Source organism: Schistocerca serialis, chromosome 3 (assembly GCF_023864345.2).
Source record: "Schistocerca serialis cubense isolate TAMUIC-IGC-003099 chromosome 3, iqSchSeri2.2, whole genome shotgun sequence".
In the NCBI taxonomy this organism is placed as follows: Eukaryota; Metazoa; Arthropoda; class Insecta; order Orthoptera; family Acrididae; genus Schistocerca; species Schistocerca serialis.
In genome coordinates this window covers 1,091,590,507-1,091,607,506 of record NC_064640.1, presented here as the reverse complement: position 1 = coordinate 1,091,607,506, position 17,000 = coordinate 1,091,590,507, and the positions used below count along the sequence as shown (strand labels likewise).

Genomic DNA, 17,000 nt, shown 5'->3' with positions numbered 1-17,000 from the left:
ATTAGCGCTAGCCATGGTGTAAGATTAATGATATTTTATGCACAGAATATAGGTGAACATCAACTTTCTTTCCAAAAATGTCACTCACTACTATTGGTTTACAATGTTCTCCCTTAGCTTTTACTTTTCCTTCTTTAAACAACTACTCAAGAATAGGTCTCAGCCATGTGAGGATTACTGTCTTCTCTGAATGAGGGCCTACTATTCTATTATTAGTTTGGCATGGATCTTAGTGTCAAATCTTTTTCCTGAACTTTAGGGTGAATTTTACAGCAATTCATCCACAAAGCTTTAATGTAGCAAAAATTATGTTTATATCTTTTTTAGTAATAGGTCAAATTTCGGACAACTTTTTCCATAATGAATCATATTTCGACCAAATTTTTTTCCAGAAATCCAAATGTTTGTCGTATTTTTAAGTACACAAGAATATAAACACGAAAATTTTACTCACATGACAATGTTTGATGTAATGTTGTCACAATTAAACACAATTACTACAAAGATTTATTTATCGGGTTTATAGTAGACAAGCAGTGTAACACATTATGTAGTCCGTTCACTGATATAAAGATTGTTGCACAGAGTCTACAAAACATTCTCAAAGCCAACAAGGGTGGCTTCTGGCGTAATAAACGTAGCACAAGTAGTCGCCCCATTCAGTTTGAATACAAACTTAGTCCTTTTCGATGAAACCAGGGGAGAAATTCTTCAGCAATGACAAGGAAATATTATTTTATAAACTATATGAAGTTAAGGTTAATGGGGGAAACGACTTTAACGTGTAAAAACACTGCAACACCTCCAAACACAGTAGCTGCACGAAGATAAGTGCTGAAAAGGACAGCAGACGAACGCTGTTATTTGAGTAGACATGTCCATCTTCAGAGGTGCAAGAACTTGTTTAAGATGGTGGTGTCTTGCAATGTCCTATTGGAGAAGCTGAAGAATCCCCGCTTCAGACAGTTCTTGAAGTACAAAATAAATCCAGTTCCAGATGAAGCTACACTGAGAAACGACTATTTATCTGTGTGCTACGAGGAAATGCTCGACAAAATACGAACTAAAGTCGTTGACCAAGAGATTAGGGCGTCTATCGGAAATCACCAATTTGGATAGGGGTTAAATTGTAAATACTTTTGTTGGTGTCCTTAAAGTTGACGGACCTGGAGAAATGTTTCTCCTAAGGGTGTGAAGCTCTCAGCAGAATAAACAGCTTGACAACCGCCTTTGCGTTTGACAACTCAATGAAGCTACTGTCACTAGTTGGTGTGAATAGAGACGAATAAATGGTGCTTCATACATGGCTGTAGCAGCCTACAGACTTCAGAGTCTCTATCCCAGTGTGGCACACATCACTTGCCTTGCACACGCATTGTACAGAGCTGTAGAAGAGGTGAAATTAAATTGCACTGATGTAAGCCAACCGATCTCCTCTAGCAAGAAAATCTATGTGAAATCTCCACTAAGAGTACAAAAATTAAAGAACAGGGGGCTTCCCTCCATTTCCCCCTCAGCTTGTACTTACACAATGAGGTTCTTGTGTTAATGTTGTTGAGTATTACTGTACCTATTACACCAAAACAAGACGATCTTTTCTGAGCCTGATAGTGATTAATAAAGTGCTATCAGAACTGCCAAAGAGTTCTTTACAGATACGTTGTCTCTAAACTTGACATACATCAACGCGCTGTGTCATCCGAACAAGACACAGGTGCAAAGATGCGAGCTGGTGCCAGTGCCATAGAGACTATCCACTTGCGCGAGTTCCACCTGCGCCACGTCGGCGCTGAGCATGGAGGTAAGAATAGAGGGAGACGCCGTGATGTCACAGCTGTGAAGCTATGTGAAGCCGAGGGTAGCCATCTCAATCCGACCAAAACATTGCTGCTGTAAGCTTGTGTGCATAGGCTGGTCGCTCACTTTTGGAAGGATTTTGCGCTATTATGGTGACTTGTGTGGTGTTCGGATGTACGAATCTTTCTGATTGTGATGCGAAATCGAAGGGAATAACATTTCATGTGTAAGTTGTCTCGTTAAGTGTGATTTTACAACTTCATTGTGAATGAACGTGTGCTACATCGGTACTTGTACTATAGCGTGTTTTTCTCCTGTAGATTTCCTAAAAATGAAAGTCGGAAAGCTCTGTGGGAGAATGCCGTGAGGAGGAAGAATTGGTGTGCGTCTAAATGGAGCACTATATGTTCTCAGCATTTCCGAGAAGAGGACATAGACTGAACTTCCGTTTCAACAGTAAGGCTCCGAGAAAATGCTGTACCATCAGTTTTCCCTACACACCCAAAACATTTGCAAAAGGTATGTTAATTCAAAGAATTAAATTCTTAGTTTTCAAGTTCACGTTTCAGTATAATACGTACGTATCGTCGATAATCGAAGTGTTGAGTAACTCACTTTGTCTTCATCATGTACCAAATTAAAAGCTAACACTACATTAACTGGCCTAAACAGGGCACTGTTTAGATTTGCCATTCTATGTACCACATTTCAGTAAATGTTGGTGGTAATGAAGAGTGTTTCCCAGTAGTGTAACGTAACTGAAATGTCCCAGCATGTATTACAAACAAGATGTATTTATGGGTCTTTGGAGGGAGGGTATAGCTAACTTAGTTTTCAGTTTCTATTATTCAGTTTGTGATACACGTTTATTACTGAATTAACAACATTGTATCGTTTACATTGAAGGCTAGCTGTTCGTAATATTACATTAAAAACTATTTTTAATCAGAAGAAATGTGGAATTTCACCTTTACGAGATTTTATTTCAAACAAAAACTTTGAAACAACCAATCTGATGACGTTACATGTGTATATGGTGCAATTAGCAACTGTAATACACGCAGCGCTATAGCACACTGACAATGTTTTGGTCAGAGTGTCATGGCAGCGAGCCACGCCCCCATGGCTTCAAAACGTAGTACGGCTGGGATTCGTAGCGCCATCTCCCCTTATTCTTACCTCCATGGCGCTGAGGGTAAAGATATCGACCTCGCCTCAGCCACTTGCTGACCGATTACAGTCCGCCAATGACCAGACGACAACGGAAAGAAGCCTGCTCGGACGATAGAAGAGCAGCTCTCGCCCACTTGTTTATAGATCATCGTCCAGAGCTGACTTGGACAGGGAACTTCATTTAGTGAACTCTTAAAAGTGAACAGACAGTTCTTGTAAAAATTTCATTTGCTATGTACTGTGAAGTTTACCTTCAATCATTTGCACTTAGCCATTGAGGGCCTCTTTTGTCTTATATTACATGCAGTATTGCAGACTTAATCATTCAACAAGTCACAAAGACAAGTAAACCTTTTTAATTCATTTGTGTGACTTTGTTGCTAATTTGTTGGAGTGTTGTTGAATCTTCATTCACCTATCCTGTCACCTGACCCTGGGGCGCAGTTGTGTAATAATGCCAGGGACAAATTGTCTTAGCGGTGTACTGCACCAGAAGCCATTCCACAAACTCTCAAACCCGGCCTACCGTAACACGGTGGCAACTCGGCCTCCACAGCAGTATCGATGAGCCCTTTACAAAACTGGTGACGTGAGTTTACAAATCAACGCCAACTTTCCAGTGGTATCAAAAGGCATCACATGACTGTAAGCTGATGGTACTCAACTGTGTGATGCCCTGTCTATTGTGCAACACAAGCAAAGTGAGTTGCATTGAGCTCGTGTTCATCTGATCAGTAAAGTGAACAACAAACTGCAAGGTGTTCTCCAGTCAATCAGCATATTAGTACTTACATTACTGTTCACACAACAATTTGACACTCGGCACGGTGGCTGATGGGAGCGACAGCTGCTGGAGATACCTTCACATCAGCCACCTTCACATCAGCCACCACACTAAGTGTCAACCTAGTTTCTGATGATGTTGTTTACATTACTAGAATGAATTGTCTATGCCTCGTTACTTCCTTGATTATTTCTCCTATTATTATTCCACATCCTTACTTCACAATACTTCGTATTACTTTTTCGTTAAAATGTGTGTGGATACCTTTCTCTTCATTATTGTCTGGTTGGCAGTTGTCACCTTGTGCGTAGTCTCCTCATTCTTTGTTCAGTATATCAATACCTTTGATAAATGTCAATAAACAGTTTGCCGTCATCTGCTAAAATATTATATATCTTTCTTGACATAGTAAGGTATCCTCTGCACCAACACTTTAATTACAGGCTGTCCTCTATAGGATTGTCCACGTATTTTGAGCTTTTTAGCTACCACTCAATATACAGGGTGTCCCAGCTTTTTAGCTACCACTCAATATACAGGGTGTCCCAAAATAATGTATACGCTCTTTGAAACAGAGAATATCGTTAATTAAAGGAGACAGAAATACAATTTTTATGGGTAATAATTAAGAAGGCGGTGAAAAACATAACAATGATTTCTTCTGTTTCAGGATTGTCAGCGAACATGGCGTTATCGTTTGAACAAAGGAAATGGATGCTAAAGTGTTACTGGAAAACAGAGAATGTGAGTGTTGTATGCTGACATGTTGTTGTTGTTGTTGTTTTCAGTCCTGAGACTAGTTGATGCAGCTCTCCATGCTACTCTATCATGTGCAAGCTTCTTCATCTCCCAGTACCTACTGCAACCTACATCCTTCTGAATCTGCTTAACGTATTCATTTCTTGGTCTCCCTCTACGATTTTTACCCTCCACACTGCCCTCCAATGCTAAATTTGTGATCCCTTCATGCCTCAAAACATGTCCTACCAACCGATCACTTCTTCTAGTCAAGTTGTGCCACAAACTTCTCTTCTCCCCAATCCTATTCAATACCTCCTCATTAGTTACGTGATCTACCCACCTTATCTTTAGCATTCTTCTGTAGCACCACATCTCGAAAGCTTCTATTCTCTTCTTGTCCAAACTAGTTATTGTCCATGTTTCACTTCCATACATGGCTATAGTCCATACAAATACTTTCAGAAACGACTTCCTGACACTTAAATCTATACTCGACGTTAACAAATTTCTCTTCTTCAGAAACGATTTCCTTGCCATTGCCAGTCTACATTTTATATCCTCTCTACTTCGGCCATCATCAGTTATTTTACTCCCCAAATAGCAAAACTCCTTTACTACTTTAAGTGTCTTATTTCCTAATCTAATTCCCTCAGCATCACCCGATTTAATTTGACTACATTCCATTATCCTCGTTTTGCTTTTGTTGATGTTCATCTTATATCCTCCTTTCAAGACACTGTCCATTCTGTTCAACTGCTCTTCCAAGTCCTTTGCTGTCTCTGACAGAATTACAATGTCATCGGCGAACCTCAAAGTTTTTACTTCTTCTCCATGAATTTTAATACCTTCCCCGAATTTTTCTTTTGTTTCCTTTACTGCTTGCTCAATATACAGATTGAATAACATTGGGGAGAGGCTACAACCCTGTCTCACTCCTTTCCCAACCACTGCTTCCCTTTCATGCCCCTCGACTCTTATAACTGCCATCTGGTTTCTGTACAAATTGTAAATAGCCCTTCGCTCCCTGTATTTTACCCCTGCCACCTTCAGAATTTGAAAGAGAGTATTCCAGTTAACATTGTCAAAAGCCTTCTTTAAGTCTACAAATGCTAGAAATGTAGGTTTGCCTTTTCTTAATCTTTCTTCTAAGATAAGTCGTAAGGTTAGTATTGCCTCGCGTGTTCCAACGTTTCTACGGAATCCAAACTGATCTTCCCCGAGGTCTGCTTCTACCAGTTTTTCCATTCGTCTGTAAAGAATTCGCGTTAGTATTTTGCAGCTGTGGCTTATTAAACTGATAGTTCGGTAATTTTCACATCTGTCAACACCTGCTTTCTTTGGGATTGGAATTATTATATTCTTCTTGAAGTCTGAGGGTATTTCGCCTGTCTCATACATCTTGCTCACCAGATGGTAGAGTTTTGTCAGGACTGGCTCTCCCAAGGTTGTCAGTAGTTCTAATGGAATGTTGTCTACACCGGGGTCCTTGTTTCGACTCAGGTCTTTCAGTGCTCTGTCAAACTCTTCACGCAATATCATATCTCCCATTTCATCTTCATGTACATCCTCTTCCATTTCCATAGTATTGTCCTCAAGTACATCGCCCTTGTATAAACCCTCTATATACTCCTTCCACCTTTCTGCCTTCCCTTCTTTGCTTAGAACTGGATTGCCATCTGAGCTCTTGATATTCATACAAGTGGTTCTCTTCTCTCCAAAGGTCTCTTGAATTTTCTTGTAGGCAGTATCTATCTTACCCCTAGTGAGACAAGCCTCTACATCCTTACATTTGTCCTCTAGCCATCCCTGCTTCGCCATTTTGCACTTCCTGTCGATCTCATTTTTGAGACGTTTGTATTCCTTTTTGCCTGCTTCATTTACTGCATTTTTAGATTTTCTCCTTTCATCAATTAAATTCAATATTTCTTCTGTTACCCAAGGATTTCTATTAGCCCTCGTCTTTTTACCTACTTGATCGTCTGCTGCCTTCACTACTTCATCCCTCAGAGCTACCCATTCTTCTTCTACTGTATTTCTTTCCCCCATTCCTGTCAATTGTTCCCTTATGCTCTGAAACTCTCTACAACCTCTGGTTCTTTCAGTTTATCCAGGTCCCATCTCCTTAAATTCCCACCTGTTTGCAGTTTCTTCAGTTTCAATCTGCAGTTCATAACTAATAGATTGTGGTCAGAATCCACATCTGCCCCTGGAAATGTCTTACAATTTAAAACCTGGTTCCTAAATCTCTGTCTTACCATTATATAATCTATCTGATACCTTTTAGTATCTCCGCGATTTTTCCAGGTATACAACCTTCTTTTATGATTCTTGAACCAAGTGTTGGCTATGATTAAGTCATGCTCTGTGCAAAATTCTACAAGGCGGCTTCCTCTTTCATTTCTTCCCCCCAATCCATATTCACCTACTATGTTTCCTTCTCTCCCTTTTCCTACTGACGAATTCCAGTCACCCATGACTATTAAATTTTCGTTTCCCTTCACTACCTGAATAATTTCTTTTATCTCGTCATACGTTTCATCTATTTCTTCATCATCTGCAGAGCTAGTTGGCGTATAAACTTCTACTACTGTAGTAGGCATGGGCTTTGTGTCTATCTTGGCGACAATAATGCGTTCACTATGCTGTTTGTAGTAGCTAATTTGCATTCCTATTTTTTTATTCATTATTAAACCTACTCCTGCATTACCCCTATTTGATTTTGCATTTATAACCCTGTCCAAAAGTCTTGTTCCTCCTGCCACCGAACTTCACTAATTCCCACTATATCTAACTTTAATCTAATCATTTCCCTTTTTAAATTTTCTAACCTGCCTGCCCGATTAAGGGATTTGACATTCCACGCTCCGATCCGTAGAACGCCAGTTTTCTTTCTCCTGATAACGACGTCCTCTTGAGTAGTCCCCGCCTGGAGATCTGAATGGGGGACTATTTTACCTCTGGAATATTTTACCCAAGAGGACGCCATCATCATTTAATCATACAGTAAACCTGCATGTTCTCGGGAAAAATTGGAGACATTGGAGAGCTGAATTTGGAATACCACCACCAACAAGAGTAACAATTCTAATAATCAGAGATAAGTTTGAAATCGAAGAAACAGTGCACAATGAGAAGAAGAGACATAGCGGACGAAAGAGAAGTTCAACAGACAACGAGGGTTTTGATGCAGTAATCCAGGCATACACACGATCCCCGAAGAAGTATGTGAGGCAATGCTCTCATGGGACTGGGATCTGCAGAAGCAGGGGTCATACAATTTTGCCATCTCAGAACTTTAAGCCTTACATTCCAAGACTTCTCCATGCTCTTAACGAGGATGATCCTGATAGGCGAAGCGAATTTTGTGAGTGGCACATTAACAGATGTGAAGAAGAGCAATGTTTCCAAGATCGAATTATTTGGTCAGATGAAGCGACGTTTGAACTTGATGGAGCAATTAACAACCATAATTGCGTGTACTGGGCCAGGGAGAATCCATATGTAACTGAGCAAAGGCATGTTAATCTACTAGGAGTAACAGTCTGGTGTGGTCTGTCTTCTAGAGGGTTAATCAGGCCGTACGTCTTCAACAACACTGTCACGGGTGACTCGTACTTGGAAATGTTGTAAATGATAACTCCTGGTCTTAGCGTTGTGTCTGGAATGGAAGATTATTACTTTCAACAGGATGGGGTGCCATCTCACTTTCACCTGGATGTGAAGGCATTTCTCAATCATACATTCCGTACCAGATGGATAGGACGAAGATGGAGTGTGGAGTATCCCGCTCAATCTCCAGATTTAACTCCTCTAGACTTCTTTCTTTGGGGTACTCTCAAGAATACAGTTTACACTGTGAGACCACACACACTGGATGACCTTAGAGAGCAAATTAAACAAGTCTGTGCTGCTATTCCATTGGAAACAATAACATTGGCATGTCGCTCAGTTGTAAGTCTTTGTCGACAGTGTATTGCGATGAACAGACACCACTTTGAACATTTACCATCTTAAGTCGGGCCATGAGGCACCTAGTACCACTAAAATTGTATTTCTAACCCCTTTCATTAAAGAGATGTTCAGTTTCAAAGAATGTATACATTATTTTGGGACATTCTGTATTTCTTATAACTACCAGGATGCCAACTATTACTATAATATTTTGGGCCAAATAACTCTAGCATTAACTTTTCCTGTGTGCTGGACAACCAGTACTTCTTAAACATTTCCTGAAAATCATTCCAAGAAGGGAATTCTGCGAATGACCAGTTCCTCATTTAGCATCATCCTCTTCCAAATAACTCGGGGAAAAATCAGTTTTTTGGATTCATCACAACACTTAAGCAGGGACTTATAAAATATCTTTAGAAACATGTAGAATGTATATCTGCCTCTGGGTTTAACTTAATACCTCCAGTTTCAATATTTGCATAAGTAGTATCCAATTTATTATTAAAGTCAGATTTTAATTCTGCAAAAACCTTGAATAGCTCTTCCATCTCATATTGGCATATGGTAAAACCATAACGAGTTTGCACCTAATATTCTACTGCTGCTAACTTGAGGCTAAACAAGTGCTGTATCGTTATAAGAGGCACAGGGGAAAGCTAGTGTGCAGGGGTTTACTCCAATTCACTACTACCAATGTCACATCATCATAACATCTGTGCTTAGCATACAAAGGATTACACCATAATATAATTGTGATATTAAATCTAAATTAAATGCTCCAAACTTCATCAGTGTAGGCTTAAGTATATTATTTTTAACATTTTAAGGTCTCAGAATGATCAAATGAATATGAAGGGCTTATTTCAATAGTCGTACAAGTCCATTTTTGTTCATTCTGAGATACAGAGTCCTAAAATTAAATGAGCGCTGAAAAATCTGCAGTTGAGATACCAGAAATATTCAATTATACTATTGAAATAAGCCCTTCATATGTCAGGCAAAATATACGACCTTAAGAAAAAATAGTGGCACTAAATAATAGAACTAGAGAGCTTAAAACTGGTCATAATATACAAATGCACATCATGTACATCACAATCAAAAGTTATTTGGGTTTTTATGAAAAATTAAAGGTTCTAAATACTAGACTTAGAAACATCCTCAGTAAGATGTAAACATCTTCTATATGTAGCACCAATAAGTTACCTCTTTTGGTTTTCAAATTATTTACTAAAAACCAAATTTGAAATGAAGTCCTTACTCATAATTGATTATCATTTGTATTTGTAATAGAAAGTTGTACCTACAGTACGCGATTGCAATAGTGCAGTAATACAGCTATAGCAAGTTTCGAGACAGTTCATAAATAACTATGAGAACAAGGAATCTTAAAAAGGCTGTTCAGAGGTCTTGTTCTACTGTCGATTCCGCTTTAAAAAATTGTAGCCAGCTAAAACATTTTAATAACTAAACCAAACTTAATTCTATTTATATACAAATTGAGAAGATTACAAATTGTTAAACAATTATTATTAATTAATACGTGTCCGAGAAATGGGCCTTTTAGATTCTGACCCTGTCCCTAGGACGACTGATAGCAGATGTTCCCTTTGGTGGTCCACTGTGGCCATATATAAATATGGCCAGAGAGGCAGTTAGGAGAGACACTTTGAACCAGGATATCAATATGTTCATGTCAGTCAAATGCCTGCTTGCCTGGTGTCTTGGACGACGTCAGAGCTTGGCAGAGTTGAATGCGATTTTCCATAAAAGCTGGAAGTGAACCTGTGAAGATATTCCACTGTCCTGGTTCCCTTAAATTTCACAGAAGTAACTGTGTGTCGCCCACAATGCTGACAAAACCACGTGGCAAGTGAGGAAATTATTTTTCCGCTATATTGGCAAGGAAGTAACTTTTGGTGATTAGAAATCAGGATGATATACCATTTTACTTGGAAGTTCCCACAGTGGTCATCTCTGCACTGTTAATAGTGCTGTTTCTGAAACGATTATTATTATTTATTTCCTTCACTTTCTCAGACGTTAAGTCCGGTTAAAAATGGAGTGACGCGGACCTTGATCAAGCGTCACTTCCTTTTAACTGTACGGTATGTGTTATATTGCATTTAGGAACTTTCGGGTAATTGAACATGTATCAATAATTACGGATTTCTGTATTTGTATATATATGTTTGGATGTAGCTGTATTGCATTGATGTACTGGTGGATATTGTGTGGTATGTCTCCTGTAGTTGATAGTATAATTGGTATGATGTCAACTTTATCCTGATGCCACATGTCTTTGACTTCCTCAGCCAGTTGGATGTATTTTTCAATTTTTTCTCCTGTTTTCTTTTGTATATTTGTTGTATTGGGTATGGATATTTCGATTAGTTGTGTTAATTTCTTCTTTTTATTGGTGAGTATGATGTCAGGTTTGTTATGTGACGTTGTTTTATCTGTTATAATGGTTCTGTTCCAGTATAATTTGTATTCATCATTCTCCAGTACATTTTGTGGTGTATACTTGTATGTAGGAACGTGTTGTTTTAAAAGTTTATGTTGTAATGCAAGCTGTTGATGTATTATTTTTGCGACATTGTCATGTCTTCTGGGGTATTCTTTATTTGCTAGTATTGTACATCCGCTTGTGATGTGATCTACTGTTTCTATTTGTTGTTTACAAAGTCTGCATTTATCCGTTGTGGTATTGGGATCTTTAATAATATGCTTGCTGTAATACCTGGTGTTTATTGTTTGATCCTGTATTGCAATCATGAATCCTTCTGTCTCACTGTATATATTGCCTTTTCTTAGCTATGTGTTGGATGCGTCTTGATCGATGTGTGGCTGTGTTAGATGATACGGGTGCTTGCCATGATGTGTTTTCTTTTTCCAATTTACTTTCTTCGTATCTGTTGATGTTATGTGATCTAAAGGGTTGTAGAAGTGGTTATGAAATTGCAGTGGTGTAGCCGATGTATTTATATGAGTGATTGCCTTGTGTATTTTGCTAGTTTCTGCTCGTTCTAGGAAGAAATTTCTTAAATTGTCTACCTGTCCATAATGTAGGTTTTTTATGTCGATAAATCCCCTTCCTCCTTCCTTTCTGCTTAATGTGAATCTTTCTGTTGCTGAATGTATGTGATGTATTCTATATTTGTGGCATTGTGATCGTGTAAGTGTATTGAGTGCTTCTAGGCCTGTGTTACTCCATTTCACTACTCCAAATGAGTAGGTCAATATTGGTATGGCATAAGTATTTATAGCTTTTGTCTTGTTTCTTGCTGTCAATTCTGTTTTCAGTATTTTTGTTAGTCTTTGTCTATATTTTTCTTTTAGTTCTTCTTTAATATTTGTATTATCTATTCCTATTTTTTGTCTGTATCCTAGATATTTATAGGCATCCGTTTTTTCCATCGCTTCTATGCAGTCGCTGTGGTTATCCAATATGTAATCTTCTTGTTTAGTGTGTTTTCCCTTGACTATGCTATTTTTCTTACATTTGTCTGTTCCAAAAGTCATACTTATATCATTGCTGAATCCTTCTGTTATCTTTAGTAATTGGTTGAGTTGTTGATTTGTTGCTGCCAGTAGTTTTAGATCATCCATGTATAGCAAATGTGTGATTTTGTGTGGGTATGTTCCAGTAATATTGTATCCATAATTTGTATTATTTAGCATGTTGGATAGTGGGTTTAGAGCAAGGCAGAACCAGAAAGGACTTAATGAGTCTCCTTGGTATATTCCACGCTTAATCTGTATTGGCTGTGATGTGATATTATTTGAATTTGTTTGGATATTAAGTGTGGTTTTCCAATATTTCATTACCATGTTTAGGAACTGTATCAATTTAGGATCTACTTTGTATATTTCCAATATTTGTAGTAACCATGAATGGGGTACACTATCAAAAGCTTTTTGGTAATCAATGTATGCGTAGTGTAGCGACCTTTGTTTAGTTTTAGCTTGATATGTCACCTCTGCATCTATTATCAGTTGCTCTTTACATCCTCGTGCTCCTTTGCAACAGCCTTTTTGTTCATTAATAATTTTGTTCTGTGTTGTATGTGTCATTAATTTCTGTTTAATGACTGAAGTTAATATTTTGTATATTGTTGGTAGGCATGTTATGGGGCGATATTTAGCTGGGTTCGCTGTGTCTGCTTGATCTTTAGGTTTCAGATATGTTATTCCGTGTGTAAGTGTATCAGGGAATGTGTATGGGTCTGCAATGTAACTGTTAAATAATTTAGTTAGATGTGAATGTGTTGAGGTGAACTTCTTTAGCCAGAAATTTGCTATTTTATCTTTTCCAGGGGCTTTCCAATTGTGAGTAGAATTAATTGCTTGGGTGACTTCATGTTGCAAAATTATCACTTCAGGCATTTGTGGTATCATCTTGTATGTGTCTGTTTCTGCTTGTATCCACCGTGCATGCCTGTTATGTTGTACCAGGTTTGACCATATGTTGCTCCAGAAGTGTTCCATGTCTGTTATGTTTGGTGGATTGTTTATTTTAATGTGTGTGTTATCTATTGTCTGGTAACATTTCTTTTGGTTTGTGTTGAATGTTTGGTTTTGTTTCCTTCTATTTTCACTTTTTTTGTATCTTCTGAGTCGTTTGGCTAATGCTTGTAATTTCTGCTTCTTTTCGTCTAATTGCTCTGTCGCTTCTTGTTGTGAGATTTTACCTAACCTTTTTCGTTTTTTTTTCCGAGATTTCATTTCTTATAAATTGTGTTAGCTGTCCGATGTCTTTTCTCAGTTTTTCTATTTTGATCTGTAGCCTGTGTTGCCATGCTGGTTTTGTGGGTTTCTTCTGTGTGTTGGTTGGTTCTGATCTCTGCCTAGTGTGTATATTTAGTGTAGTGAGTGCTCCTATATAAACCAGTAGTTGTAACTCTTCCATAGTTATGTTTTCATTTATTTTGTTGTGTATGATTGTGTTGATAGTTTTTATTGTTGTTTCGACTTGTGGGTTATTTGGTGATCTATGCAAGAATGGTCTAATGTCTGTATTTGTGTCTTTGTATTCTATATATGTTAGCTGAAATTTTTCTTCTATATCTAACATCTGTGTCACTTCGTGTTCTATTTGTGCTTGTTCTGGTGGCTGTCTTAAGATTTCGTTTTCCTCTGATTTTTTAATTGGTGCGTGTTGTTCTTTGTTTGTTTGCTCTGGGATGTTTGAGTCCATTACTGTATTTTCTTCTTCTTCTGATTGCACATTATTTTGTTCCAGTATTTGTTGTACTTGTTGTTTGATGTTTTCTAATTCTGACTGGGGTATCCTGTTATTTTTTATTATTACACGGATCTGATCAGCTAGTCGTTGTTCTGTTAAAAATTTTAATTCTGGGTATCCGGTAATAAATGTTGTGTATACTTGTGATCTGTATCCAGTTGTGTTGGTTCCTAGGTTTGTTGCTTGGTAATAACAGAACATGAGGTGTCGATTAACTTCATCTGACCATCTCATCCTCTGTCTTTGTTTTCCTTCTAGGGTGGTTGCAGGAAGCATATCCTGCAAAACACCTCTATTTGGATTTAAATCATTTTCTAGTTGGCTAGCAGTGTCGTTACCATTATTATTATTATTATCAGGGATATTATTATATTTTGTACATGTGAACTTTTACAGAATATAGCAATCAGTTAAAACTCAAAAGTTTTACTAATAGCCGTAGTTCCTGATCCTGCTGAGTAAACAGCAAAGAGGCATATTTTCTTTCAGTGAGCATAAAGAGGAATCTGGACTTGCAGACTGGAAATTATGCTCAGTATGTTCTCCACTACTTTCTGCCAGACTGCAAAAGTAGTTTCCAGGCTCTTGTAAATATCAAAGGAAGGTGTAAAGCATGCACACAAAATTTAAGTGCTTATTCATAACTACATAACAAAAGAAATGACCATTTGAATATTTACCTGCGACCCCATGAACTGTCAAGCTGGTGTATATATATTTCGTTCAACGTCTCTGTTTTTGGATGTAGACACTTTTAAATTATTTCACAGTAGGTACTACTGTCACAAAAAAGTAGTATGAATTAAGTACAGCTCACCACAGTTGCTGTGCAGCATGGTGTGTAGCGGACACTGATGGCGAGCTGGATCACTGTGCCAGGTGGACTCCATTGCTTCTCAATTCTATGACATAGTTGTGGAACCAATGAAACAGTTTTAATCCTTAGAAATTGTGATTGACGATCTTCCCACTCATTCTTCAACAGCAGAGTTGATGGCTTTAATAATTACTCATCAACCAAGCAGGTATTCCAAAGTTTCTTTATTGAATTGCTGGTAATGGCTCGTGTGCTACTGTAATCTCAACTATTGGTCACATAGTTAAGAACAACAACAACAATATTTTTCGATGAAACCCCCTTCATAATCGTTATTTTTTCCTGGGTTTCTGTTTATTTTTCTTATTCAGATTTACAGCACAGAAGTAGTCTGGGCTCTTCAATGAGTTGTCAGGATGAAGTGTTTTCCCTTTTGTGAGACAGTATGTTTAGATTACGGCCATTATTTCAATTTCTGATCTACTTCTTTATTGAGTGTTCTGACAATCATGTAATTCTTCTTTAATGTGGACTAATTCCCCACTGCACCTCCTCAGGTGATGGAAGCTGTAAACTTTGTTAATTAATTATTAATTAAGATCAACCTCTACACAATTCTCATATTCTTCTAGTTTAAGATAGACCTTCTCTTTCAGCCACTTTAGTGAGACCTGTGGTACCTATGAAGGTAATATACTAAAACGTCTTGTAACTAGACACTTGTAACTACACTGCGTTTTCTCTAGTTGTTTATGTATCTGTTTTTAATATTTGATAAGTATTATGTTTGTGCACAAGCTGCCTTAGGCTATACTGGTGGTGGTTTTCTTTTAAAGCAAGGGACAACTGTGTATGAAGAGACATGTAACTATTAATACAATTTACTGTTTGGAATAAGGCCCACAAGATGTTTCAGTTATGGAAACAGCTAATGCTCTACTTCTGCTACATTTTTTTTTCTCCAGGAGAATCACCCCACCCAACAAAACCAAATCTTATATAAAAGTGAAAGAATGCACAATATGAACAAAGGTACAGTTTTTCAGAAAGACATTTATGTAGTTTACGCAACAGATAAAATCTGCATCCATATACATGCCAAGTAGTTTTCCAGATATTCATTGGCATTAAACCAAGTATTTGATAACTTGAAGGACTCACCGTTTTGTAGTTTCAGTTTGTTCACATCTTTTCCAGAATTTGCAGTCATTGTGTCATCTGCATCATGTACAGATATACATGACAAATTACTCTGAAGATCATTAACAAACATTGCAAATGACAGTGACTGAAGAATTGATCCTTAGGCAAAGGTTCCAAGTCGTGGATGCCATAATGCCTTGGTATCTCCAGTTTACTAAATCAAATACATTACTCAGATCAGCTAGAGTGCATTCAGTAGATGTTTTTGATTCAAAAGAAGCTTGCACGAAAGAAATAACATTTTCACATCTTTGAATATGAACCATTGGGGCCTGAAACCACACTGAGACCTAGTGAATTATAAACAGTGTGTATAAAAACAATCATCTGATTTCGCACATCAACATTTCTGAAACTAAAAATAAAATATACAATGAACTTTGTTTTTTGATGAATGGGATACTCAAAAAGTTTTTTCGACTTAAAAGGTCATATTTTTTTATTAAAGTTGGGTATGGAAGTGAACATCTTGTAGCAATCACTTGGGAACATCCAGTATGCTAATGAGGAAGTTATCTGCTTGAGACAGCATTCATTTTAAAATCATTTTTGAATGAGTAACATCAATTTTGAAATCTTTTTTGAGCTATATTTGTGGCTCTGTAGCAAGATCTAGTACACGTATGCAAGCTGTCATGCCACCTCACATTAAATTAGAAGTAACACTGAAACATCTGGCAAACTGATGTCACTGCAATATTTGTATATGTTTGTTTCACTGGTGCAGCACTTATTTTGTAATCAGAATTTATAAAGCTGTGGAGAAAAGTAATCACTCAGTAACAGCGCCAATATGAACACTGTCATATTTGCATAGGATTTTAATGATGGACAAGAGTAGTTTTAATTCTCTAAAGTTAAAAATAAACTTCTATTTCACCATAATACTTACACTCAATGACTAAAGCAAGACCTTATTATCACTATACTGAAATAAAAAATACCTTTACAGTATTGAGTGTTCTGCTGTAATATGAACTTCGACAAGTCCATTCTGCCAGTAACGATACTGTTTAATCATTTCGTCGCTTTGAAAGATGATATGTTACTCTGATACAAATAAATGATTATAAAGAGTTGTTGAATGTTAAAAAGATGTCCCTGTCACATAGTTTAAGAATATTTTGTCACTTTAGAAGGTATTCATTTACTTAGTTGAAGAGCAAGCACATTATTTTGGTATGACGCTAACTTTTCACGTAAATAAACAAACGATTCTAGATCTGTGCTGTTGAATGAATCAGAGTAGAATGAGAGCAGATCCACTAATCATAGTTGCTGGTGGA

The 17,000-nt window shown here is 37.5% G+C and overlaps 1 protein-coding gene across 1 annotated transcript in view; it reads left to right on the top strand.

Moving 5' to 3' along the window:
- Positions 1–17,000, top strand: part of LOC126471514 (uncharacterized) — a 218,595-nt gene that overhangs the window by 17,340 nt on the left and 184,255 nt on the right. Inside the window, exons 2-3 of the mRNA XM_050099735.1 lie at positions 2,118–2,316; positions 4,425–4,498. Of these exons, the coding sequence (XP_049955692.1) occupies positions 2,190–2,316; positions 4,425–4,498 (201 nt within the window). The 5' untranslated portion in view covers positions 2,118–2,189. The remainder of the gene's footprint in view (positions 1–2,117; positions 2,317–4,424; positions 4,499–17,000) is intronic.